An 18,414-nucleotide genomic window follows, 5' to 3' on the forward strand; every position below is an offset into this window, starting at 1 on the left:
TGCCTCTGGCGACCCTGTAACACAATCCGCTCATCAACCAATGCACACTGTTTTATCGCAACTTGCGTCAAATTCTCTGTACAGCGATTCTGACAACCCTCAGGACCTGCTATAATCATGTCTGCGAGCGAAAGCCATGAGCTGCGCGTTCTGTCGGTCTCTTCAAGCCTTCCTCGCGTGTCGCCAGAGGAACGTGTACGATCTACTGGCTTCGAGGAAGGCATACCTCCAGAAAATGCTGCGCAGGATTTGCGTCCTAGTCGACAATATCAGACGTTACTTCTTCTTTCAGGCTTTATGATGATCTTTCAGACCATTGGGATTGGCCAATCATATGGTATCTTCCAGGTGGGCACCCTGTGTGATCGGTATGATTTTATGCCTTTTCCTCCTGACGACGCTCGATATGTCTTCATTTCCAGGAATTCTATACCTCGCCTCAAAGCAATATCAACGATGCGTCTGGACAAGATGCGCTCGTTTCGCTCGTGGGTAGCATCGGTAATGGGCTCACATGGAGTGGGAGCATCTTTGTCGGTCCACTTATATCAAGGGTGAAGGATCCTAGATATATCACATTGACTGGCGCAGTCGTGATGAGCTTGGCCATTGTTCTCGCCAGTTTCGGAAGTCGAGTGAGTCGTAACAACGTGTTTGTCTACTATAAGTGACTCTGGCGATGCGTGCGTGCTGATCATGGCATTTCCTCTACAAGCTATGGCACCTATTCTTGACGCAATCCCTTCTATTCGGAATTGGTTCTTCGATGCTCTACTTTCCCATTCTATCCTCCATCCCACAATTCTTTGATCGCCATCGCGGGTTTGCCATGGGGTTTATCCTGTCGGGTAACGGAGTCGGGGGTCTCATCCTTGCCCCCTTACTCCATTTCATGTTAGAGCGTGTTGGTATTCGCTGGACGCTTCGAGCACTGGGCGCGTGGAACTTGGTCGTCACTGTGCCTGTTGCGTGTGTAGCTCGACGACCGCCCGGCGTCGGCATTGGTACCGCGGGACCAAGACCTAGGACAAACGCGGCAATCTTAAGAAAGGGAACTTTTTTCCTTCAAGTGAGTTGCACGCGTCCATTTATCGCGACGTCAATTTTGAATGATAATCTGGCAGTCTACGGGGGCTTTCTTGCAAGCCGCTGGGAACGTCATTCCACTTTATTATCTGACGACATATTCAATTTCAGTGTTGCACTACCCAAGCTCGACGGGCAGTTTGCTTCTCGCTGTGAATAATGCAGTCAATGCAGCTGCTCGCGTAGCTATGGGAATGTTAGCGGACTACGTAGGTCGGCAGAACACCATGATTGCCAGTGTAAGTCCCCGCTCGACCTGTAGCTAATACGTATTCAGACTTGTATTCAGGTCATACTCTCAGCCGTGACAGTCTTTGCATTCTGGATCGACGCCTCGCGTGGCCGCTTCCTTACCTTTATCGTCTTCTACGGCGTCTACGCCGGTGGCTACAACGCATTGCTCCCGACCACCATCACGGAGGTATATGGCGTGCAGAACTATGCGTATGTGAACGCTGCAATGTACTTCATTCGCGGATTGGGTGTCATATTCGGTGCACCAATCGCAGGTGTGATACTCGGTAGTCATGCCAGAGGTAATGCGATGATGAGCATGGATATCCTGAAGGATCGATATGATTGGGTTGCAGTATATGTCGGAGCGTTATTGCTTGGTGCAAGTCTATGTGTCCTGTATGTAAGGTGGTTAGATGCAAAAAACAAAGGGGGCTGGAGTTGGATCGCCTAAGGTAAGCGTACAATCAGCTTCCCTACAATGTGACTCTATTTATGATTTATCTTTGAATCGGCGGGTTTGTGCAGATGTTGACACTGTGTAGTGTTGAGTAGCGTTGCATATAGTATGAGCCAGGTTGGCTATAACTGATCCCTCATACAGTGAGATACCGATTTCTTTTTGGGTTTGATCAGACTTCACCATATGGGACGTCAGGTTGTTATCTAACCTTATTTCTGTTTAACCTCACACAATGAGCGTATACCCTAGTCATGCAAAGGCAGTGATGTTCGTTGTTTCATCAGTCATGAAAATCAATCACACCTAATCATGCCCATCATGGAGCGCGCCACGCACATCATGGGCATCAGATTTGCTGAAACTGGGGAACTCCAATTGTGAGGAGAAGAAGAGAGGTTCATCAGATCCAAGGCCCTTGATCTCCCGCCGTGGTTCTGGCACTTGTCCTTACTCAAAATAGCTTGTATGGGATAGAATATTCAATGTTCTGTTTCTCCATCATTGGCACCGCCTTTTTTCCGAACGCCATAGCTTTGCGATGGGATTTGCCAAGGGATTCATCGAGTCCAAGAACAGCATCGGTGGCCTCATCTTCGCAGCGCCGTTGCATTTCCTGTTGCATCGCATCGGAGCCCCCTGGAAACTCAGAATACTAGGATCTTGGAATCTGGTTGTGTGGGTTCCTGTCGTCTGCATGATAAGGCTACCTACTGGCTACCTCCTACTTTTCGTCCCGAAGGAAGACGGACAAGGATGAGTAGGACGTTGTTGAGGAGAGGGGCGTTTTTGCTGCAGGTGTGTCTCAACGACATACACCTGAGTGCCTTGCTCCCCACTACCATTACGGAAAGATTATATGGCGTGCACAATCATGCGCCTGTCAGTGCTGCCATTAATTTCGTTTGAGGGGGGCTGATGCTGGCTGGTGCCGCTTTCGATACGCCTATCGCATCATCCTGGATACCATAGCACGGAATATGCATTGGTCACTCTTCGAGGCTGGCGTATGTGTTGTGCATGTGCTAGATGTGATGAGCAAGGGACCTTGGGTTTGGAGGGCACAGAGCAGACCTCAGTGAGGTAGCTCATTGCGTTCTCAACTCCGAGCTGACTTCATAGACCTACTTTTATGTTTATGTGGATTGTTACGTCGCGTGCTTTCGACGCGTTGATATCATGATCACATGATAAGCTTTCCACTCGTGACACCTTCAGAAAACGTAACTTGGCCGCAACATACCTTCAAACCACAGTGAACTACTCAAACACATTCTACGGGTCGAACGCTCCTTCCAATCCATTCCCATCTGTTGAGTGACAGCCCTACTCGATTTCATCTACCATGCGCCGTGCGCAGACCTTGAGGCACAATGGCCGGCCTTCCCTCGCCCTAGGCGCAGATGATCTTGGTATGCTGAGAGAGAATCCGGACGAGTCCACAGAGGATATATTGAGACGACAATTATTGGAGAAAGACAGAGAAAATGATAAGGTAATTAGGTTTTATTGATCCACACTCCTGATATTATTGAGGATGCCGTCTAGCTCCAGACACAGATACAATCACTACAAGTACAACTTGCACAGCGACCACCGATCGAGACCATTCAGGCTTTGGAGAAAGAATACAAGAATCTAGAATTGATTTTGCAAGGCACACAGCGAGAAAATGAGAGGGCGATGACCGAGCTAGAAAGGTCGGTGCTCGATTCTGTCTGTGTACATGTTGCTGGAGCATTCTGCTGATATGTGTCGATGTAGAGGGAAGACGAGAGAGAAGATGTTGGAGCGTGAACTGGCTAAATTGGCTGGGGAAAATTGGCAGGCATGTTTAAGGCGCACTGCATACAGCGTTTGCACGGCTGACTCGCTCCCCGATTAGGCCAACCTCGAAATAGCACCCTCTTCAGCATCAGCTTTCGTGGCTCGATCTCTGATTGCAGGGCCGCCACAGGGCTCCAGTCCAAAGGGCTCACAAACTAAACACGAGGCCTCACCAGCAACTGCAGAGGCCACTTTAGCTCATGTTGAACAAATGCGGCTTCTAATTCTTGGCATGCAGCAGCGGCTGCAAACCAGGGAGGAGACATTAACCAAGGTGATTGAGAGAGCGGAAGGCGAGGGTATGAAGTTCGAGGAGTTGCGCCGGAGCATGCTATCTGCCAAATCTTGAACTGAAAGTGGTTTCTGATGTGATTGATTTTCTAGTCCCCTTGCTTTGATCTTCGTATACCCTCGCTGTGTTTGATGCGCATTGTACTTGTACTCTGAATTGTAGGACCCTTTCCTGTTGTGTTGATGCATGGTACGCTATTTCCTTATCGAGCGAGACTTATATTATCTCTGTCGCCAAACAAGATCCAAACAACAACATTCCTCCACCTCCCCCACACTCGTCCCCTATCCTTCTCAGCCAACATGCCCGACGCTGAGCCCATCAAGCCCGTACCAGCTTCCAAGCTGGGGGAGTATACCGTTATATCAGAAATTGCGGAGGGCACGTTCGGAAAGGTTAAGAGTACGTGCCTTGCTCCATTCGTGTATACGGGACTTGTACGAATCAATACTCGACAGTGGCGACGCATACACTTACGGGTCATAAAGTCGCCATGAAATTTATTTCTAAGCAGGTCATAAATGCTACACGAACAAAGAACAGAGTGCAGCGCGAAGTAGAATATATGCGTACTCTCCGGCATCCACACATCATCAAGCTGTGCGTCGATCTGTTTGCTCCTGTACAACTGAATCTAATCAATTTATCATAGTTTTGAGGTAATTTCAACACCGACAGATATCATTATCGTGCTCGAATATGCTGGAGGCGAACTCTTCAATTATATTGTTGCGAACGGGCGTATGCCCGAGCCGCAGGCCAGGCGCTTCTTCCAACAGCTCATATCTGGTATCGAATACAGTCACAAACTCAAGATCGTGCATCGGGATCTCAAGCCTGAGAATGTTCTTCTCGACGACGATCTGAACGTGAAAATTGCTGACTTTGGCTTGTCGAACGAGATCAAGGACGGCGACTTTCTCAAAACGAGCTGCGGAAGTCCGAATTATGCAGCGCCTGAAGTCATACGAGGCGGGCTTTACACAGGACCAGAAATTGACGTTTGGAGCTGCGGTGTTATTCTCTATGTGATGCTATGTGGTCGTCTTCCCTTTGAAGATGACGATGTACAGACACTTTTCACCAAAATCAGTCGTACGTGGTAACGTCTTTGTCCCGTGGTGATCTCTTTGCTCACCCGCATTCATCACAGAGGGAACTTATCATATGCCATCATTCTTATCCTCTGAGGCGAAGACTCTCATCAATGGCATGCTTGCTGTTGACCCTGTAAAACGCATCACAATCCCTGAGATTCTGCAACACCCGTTCTTTATAGTCGATCTACCACGTTACCTCCAGCCACTTCCGCCACCACCAGGACCCGTTCTCGGTACACTGTCTTCCCTTGTCACGCCCCCCACAACCCTCGACTTCGAGATCATAGATGGTTTAGGGCGCATAGAAGATGATCTAGTTGAAGAATTGGCTTTGCGAATAGAAGGAGTTGACAAGGAGGATGTGTGGGAGTGCTTAAGAAGGGACGACGGGCCGCAAGGAAACTCGATGAAAGTTGCATATATGCTATTGAGAGATAAACGAAGGCTAGGTCGTGATCGTAAGCACCTTTTCCTTGCTCTCAAAAACCGATCGACCTGAACATGCGGCAGTGGCACAATTCGAGGAGCAGGAACGTGATGCGCAATTGGCTGCTATGGATGTCGGTATCTCCTCGCATATCTCGTGTGTAATATACTGACTTTTGTTCGTCAGCCCCGTAACCTTGTCTCTCCGAGTGCACTATCACCCGGGGGCGGAGACCTAGAAGAAAACCCTTTTGAGACTGAATTCAACGGATACGACGAGGATGATGTCGACGATGGTCTAGACTTCTCAACACCTCAAGATGAAGTCGAAATCAACAACTTTGCAGTTCTGAATTCCTCTCTCCCCGACCAATTCCCCGAACAACACCATCTTGCATCATACGCCAACGCAAAACGATCGTGGCCAGTCAAAGAAAAGAAACAGCATCGAACAAAATGGCACTTCGGTATCAGAAGTCGGTCGCCACCCATGGAAGTTATGTTGGAAATATACCGAACATTGAAGGCGTTAGGGATGGAGTGGAAAGAGAAAGAGTACCTTGGAGGGTTGGGAGCAGGGAAGAAGAAGGGCGGGGAGAGGTCGAAAGTTGAGAGGGTGAGGGAGTATGACGGGGATGGCTATGTCGACCTCAAGGCTGCTGCATCAATCTACTTTGTGGAGACAAGGGTGAGAGTGCAGGATGTAGTGGTATGTCATTTTCGCTCCGAGTTCTCATTATTGCGCAGCCCTGACCCAATGTTTAAGGTTCTTATGAACCTCCAATTGTACATGGTCGACTCGATCAACTATCTCGTTGACTTTCATCACAAGCGGTCTTACAAAGCTTCCACAGAACCGGGTGCTGGAAAATTCGATATGTCCTTATCCGATGCCGCATCCGAGGCAGGTTCAGACTCCAGCAGGTCCATCAAAGAGAAGGAGGTTCGAGAGGACGAAACAGTGTCGCCGTTCGTGTTCATGGATGTTGCTTGTCGACTGATCCTTGAGCTTGCTGGTGGCGGCGACTAGTGACACGATCTTGGTGGGACTTTTACGACTGCACGAGACTTAGACGGGATGTACTTGTATCTGCATGCGTGTATGTTTCCTAGACCATCTTGCTTATTCTTTCGTAGACGACTCGTATATGTCTTGACGGCACTATGCATGCTTGTATCTCAGGATGTTGTTGTTAGGCACTTATATTATTATTTTTTCTTTCACTGTAGTACATCTTCCTGGGGACGTCTGCGACACGTTGTATGTACACCCATCTAAGTAGTCAGAATATTCGCAACAATGTATCTATAGGACAAGAAGGACATGAAAAATGTAGAAACTATCCAGTGGAGTGGAGTTAAAGCGCTCGCTTGTTGCTCATATCTAGTTCAGATGCCAAAAATACAGAAAAGGTTGTGAATGTGGCAAGACCCTAGTACTTCTGGATATCAGGTTTCCGAGGATAGAACGACTCATATCTTGAGGAAGCACATGCTTCTAGTATATATCAAGCCGGATGTCTGCAGAAAAGCAGGGCGCATGTCAACCTTCTACGACACAGGTACGATTGACCGTGCACACCTCAGGTGGAGGTGGTCTGTGCGCACGGAAGTTCTGTGGCACAACGCGCCCAAATTTGGACAATCGTTGACTGGAATCAGCGTGGGAATGGGGGGTCGGAGCAACAAAGAACGTTCTTCGTCTGATCCCCCGTCATCGCTTTCCTTCCTCCACTACCACCATCCCGCCTCGCTACTCATCAGAAACTCCCCACATAACCCTCTCAACAACTTCGTCAACACAATGGCTCGTACCAAGGTATGATTTTATGGTCTTTTTTATCGACAACGCTTGACGCCGTGTGGCCTGACTCGTTATCGCGCAGCAAACCGCCCGCAAGTCTACTGGAGGTAGGCCCATGCCACTCCTCCTACTTTCAATTTCACTGAGCACAATACCTTTTTTCTTATATAGGAAAGGCTCCCCGCAAGCAGCTCGCAACTAAGGCCGCCAGGAAGACTGCTGCCGCTGTATGTCAGCCAATAATACCCTCTGCCCCTTTCTGCTGATCTAAGACGACGTGCTGTGCGCGCCTCACCATATCAGGCTGCCACTGGTGGTGTGAAGAAGCCCCACAGGTTCCGTCCCGGTACTGTCGCCCTGCGTGAGATTAGGCGATACCAGAAGTCCACCGAGCTCCTCATCCGGAAGCTTCCCTTCCAGCGTCTTGTTCGTGAAATCGCACAGGATTTCAAGGTCTGTTACTCCCCCTGAGGTGTATTGATTCGAGAGCTATCATGCTGATCAAATATTGTGCATATAGACGGACCTGCGCTTCCAGTCGTCCGCCGTCATGGCTCTCCAGGAGGCTGCCGAGGCCTACCTCGTCTCGCTCTTCGAGGATACTAACCTTGCTGCTATCCACGCCAAGCGTGAGTTCTCGCTTTTTGTTCGGAGCCTCGGCATGTCTAGATCTAATAATCTGCTTCTTCACCCTGATCAGGTGTAACGATGTGCGTTTTTACAAATCACTCCTATGTTTGTCGTCATACTGACTCATATGTTTAGCCAACCTAAGGATCTCGCTTTGGCCCGGCGTCTCCGCGGCGAAAGGTCTTGAACGATCTGAGCACCCATCACCACTCCCACCGCTGTTTTTATTATCGTCTCGTGTGTTTACTTGTCTTTTGTTTGATTCCCGGTATCCTATGTAACTTTTAGCCCCGCTTATGTCCCGTCAAAATATGTCTGTTCATTGCACTTCCTTGAGGTTCTCCATGTACATTGAGACTGAATCCCATATTCTTTTGAGCAGAAACTCGTTGCGTGCTCTCCACATGCCCATACAGGTGAGTCACATGTTTGGTGCATACAATGCTTCAGATGCCCGCCGCTGTAGGGATGAAAACACCATCCCAACACTTGAATCCAACATCGGTCGAGATCTAAGTATGTACGAAGCATTCAGATTGGTGAAATCAGAATGACTGGATCACAAAAGGCACCAGTGACGGTTCGAGGACATACCGCGGTAGAGTTACACATCACAGCGACCGGAGAACCCGTCTCTGTGTGAGAAAAAATGTGCTTGGCAACGATGTTTGTGGCTGAACAAACATAAACGATCAGTCTGCCGAAACTTACAACAACGCAGAATGTCCCGGGCTCACTAGTATCGGAATACAAATCGAAGATCGCGACTTCTTTGCCAGTGGCGTTCGCTACAGAGTACCTGCGCACAAGGTGAGCTAGGTGAGTTATGTGATTGATATTGGACAGATGTAAACCCTACCAGCAGGGGTTGCTGACGCATGATCCCTCGACGTATGGTTTGCTATTCATATAGAATATGAGTAGGGGAGAGGAGAACGGCTGAAAAAAGATGATTACTCTAAGATACTGCCGACGAAGTTGTCGAACAAAAAGTCTTGAATATGTGTGTTGTTCGTGCCAGTGACATTGGGAGCTGGTCCAAGCTATATATGCCAAATTGACGTCAGTTTGGCAAGATATCAATGGTAAGAGCAAGTGCATGTAGCGAACATTCTGGTCCCAGTAGCTGCAGTGCCGACTATCAGTTCACTGAGATTGTATGTGTAATTGAACAAATCACGAACTTTTGAGTGATGTAAATCTGCTCGGACACCGTTACAATGAGTCAGCCTATGAAACGAATGCAAGGCGAATAGCACTCACAGGGAAAGGCACATTGTCGAATACAATGTTTTTCCACGTAATGCTAAAAGGAAGTGAGACATACTGCAAGGCTGATGTCGCGGAAATTGAAAACACCGTACTTGCGTGCTAGACCATTGCCACCAGTCCAGCTCTTGAAACGAGCAGCATACAGTGTGTTTTTCTATCATATTACCTTAGCAGAGGCACCGTACTTGGTAAATTTTGCATTTACCATGAAGACATTCTCGATCCTGGCGTTCATTTGTCCAATATCAACAAAAACCTGGATGGAATAATCACGTACAAGACATTTTGAACGTCTGCGACTTGGCCGCCCTTGCCTAGGGACCCAATCGAGAGACCATGGCCGCCCTCACAGTACGAGTTTCTTGAATTGAGACCAGAGCTGAGTGAATGCGTCTCGACGAACGCATAAGCAGAAGTCCAATTACCGGAAAATGATGTCCTTAGCACCATTGCCTACTGTCAGGCAGTCGTCGCCGTTGACTATGTCATTATTCTCGAACAGAAGGTCGGATCCTCCGGCAGAGAAACCTAAGTACATGTGCATCATCAGGAGGTAAGTTGTCATAAGTGATTGGATGTACACACCATCGCTATGTGTGAAGTGCGCAGAGATATGTGAGTTAGTTCCCGAGTCTCTGCCCATATGTAGTACTCACGTGTTGAAAGGGAACGACTGTCGAGGGTGAAGTCAGCACTCTGTACACTTGCATCTCGTAGATAAAGACTTGCATCAGTGTCCGACTTGGCGACGATCTTGTTGTTGAAAGCGTGTATGTTAGAGGAGCCGCTCGTAGCAAAATTCCACGCGATGGGCTATAGATGATTTTAACGGATAGACCCTACGCTGGCCATACTTAGCACGACTTGCCTTCCATAGTTTCATATCTCTGATAGTGCCATTTTTTATCTTGCTGAAGGCCCATCCGTGAGGTCTGTTCGTCTGTTGCATAGCATCCCACCACTGTGAAGAAACCGTTTGAATGCATAGAGCCGATACCGAGGTAAATGACTTTACTGACTGCTTGCCCATGTCCATCTACCCAACCCCAGTTGGGGTCTGTAGAGCCTTTCAATGTAACATTGTTACCTCCTTTGAATGTGAACCTGAATATGCGAAGGAGTGAGGGATGCATATATATGCGCTAAGATCCTTATACCGTGATCCTGAAAAGCTCTAAGACAGTGTCAACTTTTGCCAGATGGAGTGGTTGGAAAGTCAACGTACTGAAGAGCCAACAACGCCTGGGGATATCATGCAGAAGTCAGCTGAATAGGGAAAAGATCATCATTCTGTAGGCTTACCTTGGATAGTTGCGATATTATTAGGGTACGTTAAATTCCCCTGGATGCTCACCTCGACGTTATTCAAGACCGGGAACGTTACGGGAGTAAATATGTTATATGTGATGCCCTTTTTGAACAGGATCGTCGTATTTGCCGTGTAGTTAGCCAATGCAGCATTGAGGACCGCTGCGTCGTCGCTGTGGTCTGTGCTATGGGGAACCACGAACGTCATCCAGGCATGTACGAGTGGTAACAAGCTACTCGAGAGGAGGAGGTTTGACAGCATCACTCAACAGAGACGATATTCGAACAATGCTGCGCCGCAGGAACACAGAAATGGCGGCTGAGGTTACCCCGCACCGAAGGTTTAAAAGCAAGCAAACCACAGGCTTTCGATTGGCCATGTGATAGGTTGATACAAATTAATACCGAGAACCTTCCCTTGCCAGAAGGCACCTGGTCCCCGATCATGTCCTCGTTGACATTGTCGGTGCCTTTCTGAAGGAGTGACGAGCTGGGCGTGAATATGGGTCAAGGATCATGTATGCCTCTTCTGATAGCCTTTGAAAAACTTTCCACTTGTTCCCCACCAGCCCGAGCAGGGCTCGTAAGTAGAGAAGGCTAGTTCTGAACGTTGTAAGTGAACATCGAGATGTTTGGAAAAGGAGTGCGGTGCGGGGATCGTGGGGATTCTGATGGTGCGGACCGCCGGCCCGCCTCAGTTGGCTAAGCTCTGAATCGAGTTTGACGAAGTCAAGCCCAGTAGGGTTGTGACGACGAGCATATAAACAGATACTGCATCCTTCACGTCTGTGATAGTGAGTACTAATCTTGCCTCTCTCCGTCGACATCGCATGCGCATGCGCTGTGCCCTAGTTATCACATATTAGCTCCTAACTCTCAAAAATCCCAGGTTCACCGCAAAACAGGCCGAGCTCATAGACATGGCCAAAGGAAAGAATGTCAATCCTGCCGATGCTTTTCGTAAGGACATACTGGTTACCGGAGTCGTCATCACGTTGATTTGTTTGTTAGGGAAATCTCAACGTAAGAAAGAGCTCAAGAAGGTGCGTCGCTTTAGTTGAGGAGTATCCAACAGCGATGAAGTCCTTCCTCATTGCAGTAGAACAAGGCAGAACGGTCAAAGGCTCGCGATTTTGCATTGGTAAAAAAGGATACGAGTGGTACGCCGTTGTAGCTCTACTTTTAGTGACACGTTCATCCTATCTGGCGTCTCAGAATTCGAAGATGAGATTTCGGCACTATCCTCCAACCCTACACCTTCAGCCGCGGATCAAAAGCGACTTAAAGATCTGAAGACCGAACTCGAAAACATCAACAAAAAGAAGGAAGAGTACGTAGTCGAACATCCTGAACATCGCAGGCTCGTGTATCGCGCCCGGAAGTCGACAAAAGACCACAATGAGAACGAAGATATCAACCCCGTAGAACGAACCAGAAAGCTTTTTGACAAAAACGGTATTCCTATACACCCAGAACGTAGTATCTATTACGATCCTGTGATGAATCCTTTCGGTGTTGCACCCCCCGGGATGCCTTACTTGGAGCGGCGTATGTCTTTCGAAATTAGCTTTATCATGGATTCTCAATAACTTGACTTTTTCTATTCAATCTAGCTCTTAGACCTGACGAGATGCAAGTTGAAGAACAGGAAGAGGAAGGTACGGACTGCATCCTTGGACTGCGTTATCTGCACATTCATTCATCTATAGAGGGGTCCGATGACGACATTGCCATGCCAGACGGTCCCCCACCGGGCCCAGATAATGTTGAGGCAATGAAGCAGGAGGAAGAGGAAAGTGACGACGATATTCCCATGCCAGAAGGCCCACCACCGCCCAAACCTGGATCTGATTGTGTGTATAATGAAGTCATCATCTGTGTCCGTTATATCTGAATCGTTGGCCTACAGCTAACCCCTCGTATCCGCTACTACCTCTGTCTCAACCGCCTCCGTTCGATCTACATCCTCCATTACCCCCTCCGCCTGGAGTGAATATTTCTCAGCAAGGGTTTCCGCCTCCGCCGCCTCCGCCGCCTGGCTTTCCATTGCCGCCACCGAATACTTTATCTCTACCACCAATTCCTCCCGGTTTCGCACCGGGCTCAATACCCCCTCCACCGCCGCCAGGCTTTCCACAAGGCCCGATGCCGCCTTTTCCGCCAAATGCTTTCCCACATGCCTTCCTTCCTCCGCAAGGCTTCTACATGCCAGGAGGATTTCCTTCTCCCCCGCCAGGGTTTTTTCCACGCCGTGCACAGTCGACCTCATCAGTGCAAGACCCGCTCTCTTCTGTCCCCCACCAGATATACCAAGGTCATCGTGGAACTCGGAATGTTCCCCCTCCACCTACATCTGGTCTACCACCGCCTCCACCTCCACCTTCTGCAACAAATACTATGACGTCGGCAACTGTGTTCGCCGCACCACAAATGCGTGACCTCAAGAAAGAGAGCACCGCGTTTGTACCTGCGTCATTGAAACGCAAGAAAGCTGGTGCCGTTGCCGTTGCTGCAACTGGAGGAGGTCCGATCAACGCTGCGCCATCACTAGGTCCCGCAGAGGCTGGTGGGCCTTCTGTCGGGCCTCAGAGACCCGATCTGCTCAGCACTCTGAAGGGTCAGCTCGGTGGGTCTTCTGTCGGCCCTAAGGTGGACAGTAGCAAACCGAAAAACGACTACGAGAGATTTGTGGAGGAGATGGGAGACTTATTATGAAATATATGTTGCTCTTTTTGCATTCCCCATGTTGTTCATACAATCGTAACCCTTACAACAATCAACCTTCAACATGTAAACCTCCTGCATCAGATATGAAGTCGACTTCTATGACAGTACTCAGGTCTCATCTATCTCAAACAATGACTTCAACCATCGTGCCTCCTTCTCCATCTCATCCATTGTCCTCGGTACTCTATCTTTATCGGCATCAACTTTCAGCGGTTCATGACCGCCCTCCACGAGAGTTGCGGCAAGATGCAGCGGGAGCTCGTCCTCTGCACGCTCCAACTCCGGATAGATGTCGTCTTTGTGCTCGGAAAAGCGATCTCCTTTGAGTTTTCGAGGGAGGAGGTGGAAGTGTACATGTGGAATCGTCTGACCAGCGGCTTTACCGTCCTGGACGACGATCGTTGGAGACATGAGAGAATATGGGAAAGTATGGGATGTTAATGGCATGAAGGGAGCATTCACTTACTTGGCAGGCTACAGTGAGGGCGTCGGCACCGTACGCACGCTCTATTACACGTCCGACTTTTTGAATGGAGGTCATGAGCGCTGTGAGCTCGGACGAGTCAAGGTCTACTAGACGCCGAACGGGGCGCATTGGGCATACAAGGACATCTGGAAGTACCATGCAGCTTATGGACCAAATGACACAATGGACAGCTTACGACCGGGCACGAGGGGCTTTAAATTTACGATGGCGTACGAGAGAGACGTGCGATAGAACACCTGTCGTGTTACTTCGATGGTCGAGAACAAGATGGCTGCCATCAGGGCTTCAGATTAAGCGCCCAAACGCCTGTTCGCACTTGACTACCGCAACGAGATAAGGCAGTTTCTAAGTTTGAACATTTTTATCGTAGTATTTGTATGAAATACTATATGTGATGCTTATCCTTGCCTGATGCAGCGCTTCCTGCTTTTATCTACAGTCTACAAGCCTGCTCCGTCATGAAAAAGTGTCGCAGACGCCAATCTCATTCCTTTCCATAGGGTTCGTGCAGCATTTCTCGAGGACGACCTCGCACACCCACTCCTGTCAAGATTTCAACCTCGAGAGTCTACATGAGATAAAATCATTACCACTACACATCAAGGCGACCCGGGAAGGCGTACCTCTACTTGCTGCGTTGTGGTGTAGACAATTGAACTGGATGGAAAGCTGACTTGAAGGACCATCAAACAGTATGTGACAGGCTACTTGACAGTATTAGTACAACGCAGCTGAGTTAAAGATATGGAATGCGTACAACAAGTGAAGGTAAAATATCCAAGACGGCATAAGCACCATTCGATTGAGCGAAGTGCAGACAGATGGTTGCAAGGGTGGCGGCGGTATACAATGCCCCGCTTTCGGCAACAATCACGACCACAGGAAATATCGTCCGTAACCCATGGAAGGATTGTTTAGCGCGGTGTGCACACAAATAGGTAATTGCACCTTTGAAGAAAGGTCGGGATCTGTCGGTCAGCATTGAATGGTGAATTTAAATCGAAGTCGTGCTGTTCTCACTGGTACAATATGAATTGGCACCGATGGTTAGGAAAAAGTAGGCAGTCGACCAAGTCCTTGTGCGGGCTATCCCGGCTTCTGTCATATTCCCATATCTTGACCAGATCACCCCACTCCCAAAAGCAATAACTATCAGAGACACAATGGTGTCAAGTAGCTCAAATGGCAAAAGTTAAAGAGGCAAAGCTCACAGAGACAGCCAAGCATCGACAAGAGTGGCAGCGCCACTATTACCACCCGCCGATTGCATAAGACATAACAGCGCCAGACCTGGAATTATTTATTGAGCGTGAAAGCGAAGAGCACAGGAAAAGATATGTGCACGCACGAGTACCGCATCACCGAGTAATGCCTGAACGAAGTAGATCGTGTTTCTGGCATACGAAAGGGGCTGTGAAAAATCGTCGAAGTAGCCGACATCTCCGTTGACAAACACAAGTAGACCTCTATGGAGGTCTATCGCGATATGCTAGAAAAAACGCGTCTATTGATGGTGAAGGAGGGACATGCAATCAAAAGCACTTACAGCGGTTGCGAGGCTCCACATCAAGAATAGCACGAGCAGGACATACCGTGGTGTACACGATGCTGCACGACGCTGTAGAAATAAGATCACGGTCAAAAGTCCGAGGAGGAGTCCTATTTTCCAGTATAAAATTATGTACGGCGGCCTAACTGTGATAGATATCAATCGTACCGAACATGGCAGTTTCGAGAAAGAGACCGATATATTTGGCTTTGACCATTGAAATCCCCATCACCTACGAACTCTCTTGCAGATTAAGTATGCGTATCGTAGTCGGAGCGGAAAACGCCTTATAATATCATGCCTAGGCGAGTTGAAAAAAGCCAAAGCGTACTCCAAGTCATATCGAACGATTACTCACTCGGAGGGGGTTTGACCGGCCTGTGGGATCGAAAAGAAAAGTGGGGAAGGAAAGTGCTATAGAGTTGAGCTCAGTCTGAAGTCGATCCTATAGATATCAGCAGTCAGAGTGCACACCGTTCAGTGCCAGGTGTTGGCCAGAATCCACAGCTACGCAAAGTGTCGTCTCCGTCAACGAACGAAACAATGGTGAGGAGCGATACTATCAGCTCCAAGTCGTGATAGTTAGGGATTAAGAATGGGTTGTCGAAGGCCATGCCCTCATGGTCTCTACATAATCAAATAATTAATTAAATAATAGCGCACGACGGGGCAGGATCGAAGGTTAGTAACATAGCGAAGGCCTGAGAAGATGTGGCGCGTGGCGCTGCAGCAAGTGCCTAAGTATACTTGCCAGGATCGGTAATTTCGCTTATCCTCGCCTATCATTGGTCTTCGCTCCCTAGCGTACAGGGCTGGGATAGCAAAATAGTAAGGCGGTACGAGTGTCTAACAATATGGGTGGGCCATATGACGACCAAAAGCATCGCACATCAGTCATTAAGATACAAGGCGAATTTAGTTCGAAACCTCATCAGAATCTCACTGGTCGACAGCAAGTAGGTTTGTCAGCGTTCAAAACATAAACGAGCAAGAGAGACGAATATATCATGAGGATTTTGAACAACCTTCGGCGGAGTTGGCATCCGCCACATTGTTTGGGCGAGGAGCAAAGCCATCTGGTTCCCAAGTGCCTGGTACGAGTGCGACCGGAAGAAGCCAAGTCGCTGTGAGCACAACGCCATATCCTAGAAACGGTTTGAAGACGGCTCAGTCGAGGAGATGAACTCCGGGAAACAAACTTCCGACCTTTGTCGAAAGACTTGACTGCACCCCAACTCCATGCCAAAAATCCACCGACATATCCGAGATAAGGGACCAATCTTTGGGCAATCATGAGTCCTGGACGGAACTGCGGTGGGATGACGGTCAACGGGACATGGTCCAATAGCCATTTCAACGCAGTGGTTATGATAGCTGCCCGTTTGGCGGCTTCCAGTCGTCTATTGTTCAAAATGTCCAAGATAGGGGGAGGAAGATAACTTCACAGCGGGCAAGCTGAGGACTCAGTGAACTTGCGAAAAAGATATAAACTCACAGTCGATAGCCCCACCACGTAGCCTGAAACGAAATTTTGTCGCCACTAGGTACCCAGATCACCCTCGTCTTCGTGAATTTCTCTCTGGATGATCCCGACTGCACCAGTTCGTTTACCTTCTCTTCTGGTGGAGTAATTTCCTCTATTTTCAACGCCTCTGACTCTTCGGGCGGGGAAACGCCCTGGTTCTGATCTGGCAGTGAGTTCGACTCCACCTCCGCCTCTGTCGCGCTGACTTTCCCTTTTCCTTTCCATTTGGTTTTATCAAGAGCCTTGTCCTTCCACGCCTCGAACCATTTCCGTTCGGTGACGCTTTTACCTCCGGATTTGCCCTTCTCTTCCTCTGGTGCCCTATTCTCTTTCCGTCGTATTCCACCGTCTTTGCCATTGTCATTGCTGCCACCAAAAACCTGACCGTTGTGCCCATGTGATGAGTCCCGGCGAGAGTATTCTTCAAACGGGACCAGCATTGATACCCTATGCGCCGGCCTCTCGAACTCTAACACTTCCTCCCCATCATCGCAGACGCTGACGATATCCGACCTCGCAATCTCCACTTCCGACTCGTCCGTCGGCACAAGCGGCCCATACAGCATCACACTCGAATCGTCGTCACTGTATTGTCCCGATTCTTTGGCTCGCTCTGAAAGTGGTGTATCGGGAGAGACAGCGGAGTGCATACCAGGAATGTGAAGCCGATCAAGTATGGCGAATACAGACTGTCGACCTTTCTCGAGAGAACCGTTCATGATCATCCCATCTGATAGAAGAGAGAGGAGGCGATAGTCAGTGAGTGCAGCCGGCAAGAAAGACACTGGCGGCGAAGAGGGGGACGGCTGGTCGGAACCAGGAGCTTCTATCGCGTGGAGGTTAACGGGGACATTAGGGGGTGGAGATGAAGTTGCATCCTGGCCCTGTTCGGGCGCGACGGTAGTGATTGTGATAGCGGGGGTGGATATTGAAGGCATAGATAACAGAAGAGTTTGAATCCGTCGAGCAAGCGTCAAGGGCTCTGGGGGAGTATAGCTCCCAACAGTAGGGGTGCTGGGCTCGGACGACCCTCTCTTGTCATTGGTAGGCGTTATATCACCCTCATTATCCGAAGGAGGTGGGGGAGGCGGAAGCGGCTTTGAATCCGCGCGCTCGACAGAGGCAAGGTCAGCGCTCGCCTCGGACGCCCTGCGCCTATGCGAGCCCGAGGGTTCAGTGGTGGGTACACCTGGGGCCCATGAAGAGGGAGGGAAATCAGGCTTTGCCTTCTCCTTGTTTCGCCTGCCTAGCTTCGAAAAATGATCTAGTGCTCTCAGCTTCTCCCTTGTTAGCTTGTGACTGTCAGTGCTTCTGTTAGGTGGTGGACTTTCGAATTCGGAGATTGGTTTGATTGAGGATGATGATGTACGCCGGGGCGGTCGTTCAGGAAGGGGTGGAGTGGATGTGAGATGCGCGTTGTGATCGGAGCTTGCAGAGGAGCATGATCTGCGATGTGCGGGCCTTTCGACTGCTGTAGGAGATGTAGACGTGTGTTGTGTGTTGGAATGCCGCGAAGAAGAGTGGGATAATGGCGGACGGGCTGGTCGATGAGAGTCATACAGTGAGGATGACAGCTGTTGTGCATCCATGGCGCGCGATGAGAAACGGGATCTATAGGACGACGCAGAAAGCTCAGATCGTGAGGAACTTGGTTTCGTGTGAATATGAGAGGATGAAGCCACTGCTT

General features: G+C 49.1%; 10 protein-coding genes across 10 annotated transcripts; 5 read left to right on the forward strand and 5 right to left on the reverse strand.

The window, feature by feature from the left end:
- Positions 1 to 35: 35 nt before the first annotated feature.
- Positions 36 to 1,774, forward strand: HETIRDRAFT_58671 (MFS monocarboxylate transporter; the record flags this gene model as incomplete). The annotated part of the gene is made up of 5 exons (XM_009542083.1): positions 36 to 348; positions 423 to 635; positions 716 to 1,069; positions 1,125 to 1,325; positions 1,376 to 1,774. The coding sequence occupies exons 1-5, from the start codon at positions 118 to 120 to the stop codon at positions 1,772 to 1,774; spliced, it is 1,398 nt and encodes a 465-aa protein (XP_009540378.1). The 5' UTR covers positions 36 to 117.
- A 1,351-nt stretch (positions 1,775 to 3,125) lies between these two features.
- On the forward strand, positions 3,126 to 4,649 carry HETIRDRAFT_431328 (uncharacterized protein; the record flags this gene model as incomplete). The annotated part of the gene is made up of 6 exons (XM_009542410.1): positions 3,126 to 3,275; positions 3,329 to 3,480; positions 3,545 to 3,635; positions 3,666 to 4,301; positions 4,358 to 4,499; positions 4,552 to 4,649. The coding sequence occupies 4 exons, from the start codon at positions 3,126 to 3,128 to the stop codon at positions 3,954 to 3,956; spliced, it is 684 nt and encodes a 227-aa protein (XP_009540705.1). The 3' UTR covers positions 3,957 to 4,301; positions 4,358 to 4,499; positions 4,552 to 4,649.
- HETIRDRAFT_306858 (uncharacterized protein) lies at positions 4,202 to 6,455 on the forward strand (the record flags this gene model as incomplete). The annotated part of the gene is made up of 7 exons (XM_009542411.1): positions 4,202 to 4,301; positions 4,358 to 4,499; positions 4,552 to 4,994; positions 5,053 to 5,457; positions 5,510 to 5,559; positions 5,613 to 6,134; positions 6,192 to 6,455. The coding sequence occupies 7 exons, from the start codon at positions 4,202 to 4,204 to the stop codon at positions 6,453 to 6,455; spliced, it is 1,926 nt and encodes a 641-aa protein (XP_009540706.1).
- A 686-nt stretch (positions 6,456 to 7,141) lies between these two features.
- HETIRDRAFT_468343 (uncharacterized protein) lies at positions 7,142 to 8,239 on the forward strand. The gene is made up of 7 exons (XM_009542412.1): positions 7,142 to 7,244; positions 7,312 to 7,336; positions 7,401 to 7,456; positions 7,533 to 7,682; positions 7,750 to 7,858; positions 7,930 to 7,939; positions 7,995 to 8,239. The coding sequence occupies exons 1-7, from the start codon at positions 7,230 to 7,232 to the stop codon at positions 8,044 to 8,046; spliced, it is 417 nt and encodes a 138-aa protein (XP_009540707.1). The 5' UTR covers positions 7,142 to 7,229; the 3' UTR covers positions 8,047 to 8,239.
- Positions 8,240 to 8,812: 573 nt separating this feature from the next.
- On the reverse strand, positions 8,813 to 10,647 carry HETIRDRAFT_121313 (glycoside hydrolase family 28 protein; the record flags this gene model as incomplete). The annotated part of the gene is made up of 12 exons (XM_009542413.1): positions 8,813 to 8,902; positions 9,099 to 9,165; positions 9,224 to 9,285; positions 9,337 to 9,355; positions 9,409 to 9,492; positions 9,557 to 9,659; positions 9,717 to 9,721; positions 9,788 to 9,804; positions 9,861 to 9,944; positions 10,000 to 10,092; positions 10,151 to 10,221; positions 10,434 to 10,647. The coding sequence occupies 12 exons, from the start codon at positions 10,645 to 10,647 to the stop codon at positions 8,813 to 8,815; spliced, it is 909 nt and encodes a 302-aa protein (XP_009540708.1).
- A 532-nt stretch (positions 10,648 to 11,179) lies between these two features.
- Positions 11,180 to 13,231, forward strand: HETIRDRAFT_468345 (uncharacterized protein). Its single transcript, XM_009542414.1, has 8 exons — positions 11,180 to 11,233; positions 11,329 to 11,399; positions 11,451 to 11,482; positions 11,542 to 11,599; positions 11,655 to 11,987; positions 12,053 to 12,097; positions 12,149 to 12,292; positions 12,349 to 13,231. Exons 2-8 carry the CDS (start codon positions 11,360 to 11,362, stop codon positions 13,152 to 13,154), a joined length of 1,458 nt encoding a protein of 485 aa, XP_009540709.1. The 5' UTR covers positions 11,180 to 11,233; positions 11,329 to 11,359; the 3' UTR covers positions 13,155 to 13,231.
- A 43-nt stretch (positions 13,232 to 13,274) lies between these two features.
- HETIRDRAFT_306873 (uncharacterized protein) lies at positions 13,275 to 13,931 on the reverse strand (the record flags this gene model as incomplete). Its single annotated transcript, XM_009542415.1, has 2 exons — positions 13,275 to 13,553; positions 13,815 to 13,931. 2 exons carry the CDS (start codon positions 13,929 to 13,931, stop codon positions 13,275 to 13,277), a joined length of 396 nt encoding a protein of 131 aa, XP_009540710.1.
- A 592-nt stretch (positions 13,932 to 14,523) lies between these two features.
- On the reverse strand, positions 14,524 to 15,220 carry HETIRDRAFT_413101 (uncharacterized protein; the record flags this gene model as incomplete). The annotated part of the gene is made up of 5 exons (XM_009542416.1): positions 14,524 to 14,621; positions 14,674 to 14,802; positions 14,865 to 14,943; positions 15,002 to 15,142; positions 15,200 to 15,220. The coding sequence occupies 5 exons, from the start codon at positions 15,218 to 15,220 to the stop codon at positions 14,524 to 14,526; spliced, it is 468 nt and encodes a 155-aa protein (XP_009540711.1).
- A 987-nt stretch (positions 15,221 to 16,207) lies between these two features.
- Positions 16,208 to 16,640, reverse strand: HETIRDRAFT_308256 (uncharacterized protein; the record flags this gene model as incomplete). The annotated part of the gene is made up of 2 exons (XM_009542417.1): positions 16,208 to 16,347; positions 16,409 to 16,640. Coding segments are annotated over 2 exons (372 nt in total), but the record flags the coding sequence as incomplete, so codon positions are not given.
- A 53-nt stretch (positions 16,641 to 16,693) lies between these two features.
- On the reverse strand, positions 16,694 to 18,316 carry HETIRDRAFT_447398 (uncharacterized protein; the record flags this gene model as incomplete). The annotated part of the gene is made up of 1 exon (XM_009542418.1): positions 16,694 to 18,316. The coding sequence occupies one exon, from the start codon at positions 18,314 to 18,316 to the stop codon at positions 16,694 to 16,696; it is 1,623 nt and encodes a 540-aa protein (XP_009540713.1).
- Between the last annotated feature and the right edge of the window lie 98 nt (positions 18,317 to 18,414).

This window comes from Heterobasidion irregulare (assembly GCF_000320585.1).
Source record: "Heterobasidion irregulare TC 32-1 unplaced genomic scaffold scaffold_01, whole genome shotgun sequence".
NCBI lineage: Eukaryota > Fungi > Basidiomycota > Agaricomycetes > Russulales > Bondarzewiaceae > Heterobasidion > Heterobasidion irregulare.

Coding starts and splice junctions, on each gene's coding strand:
- HETIRDRAFT_468345 (XM_009542414.1), top strand. CDS start 11,360: ATGGCCAAAGGAAAGAATGTCAATCCTGCCGATGCTTTTC. Junction 11,400..11,450: donor CAATCCTGCCGATGCTTTTC/GTAAGGACATAC, acceptor TTTGTTTGTTAG/GGAAATCTCAACGTAAGAAA. Junction 11,988..12,052: donor GATGCCTTACTTGGAGCGGC/GTATGTCTTTCG, acceptor TATTCAATCTAG/CTCTTAGACCTGACGAGATG.
- HETIRDRAFT_468343 (XM_009542412.1), top strand. Junction 7,337..7,400: donor CGCCCGCAAGTCTACTGGAG/GTAGGCCCATGC, acceptor TTTCTTATATAG/GAAAGGCTCCCCGCAAGCAG. Junction 7,683..7,749: donor AAATCGCACAGGATTTCAAG/GTCTGTTACTCC, acceptor TTGTGCATATAG/ACGGACCTGCGCTTCCAGTC.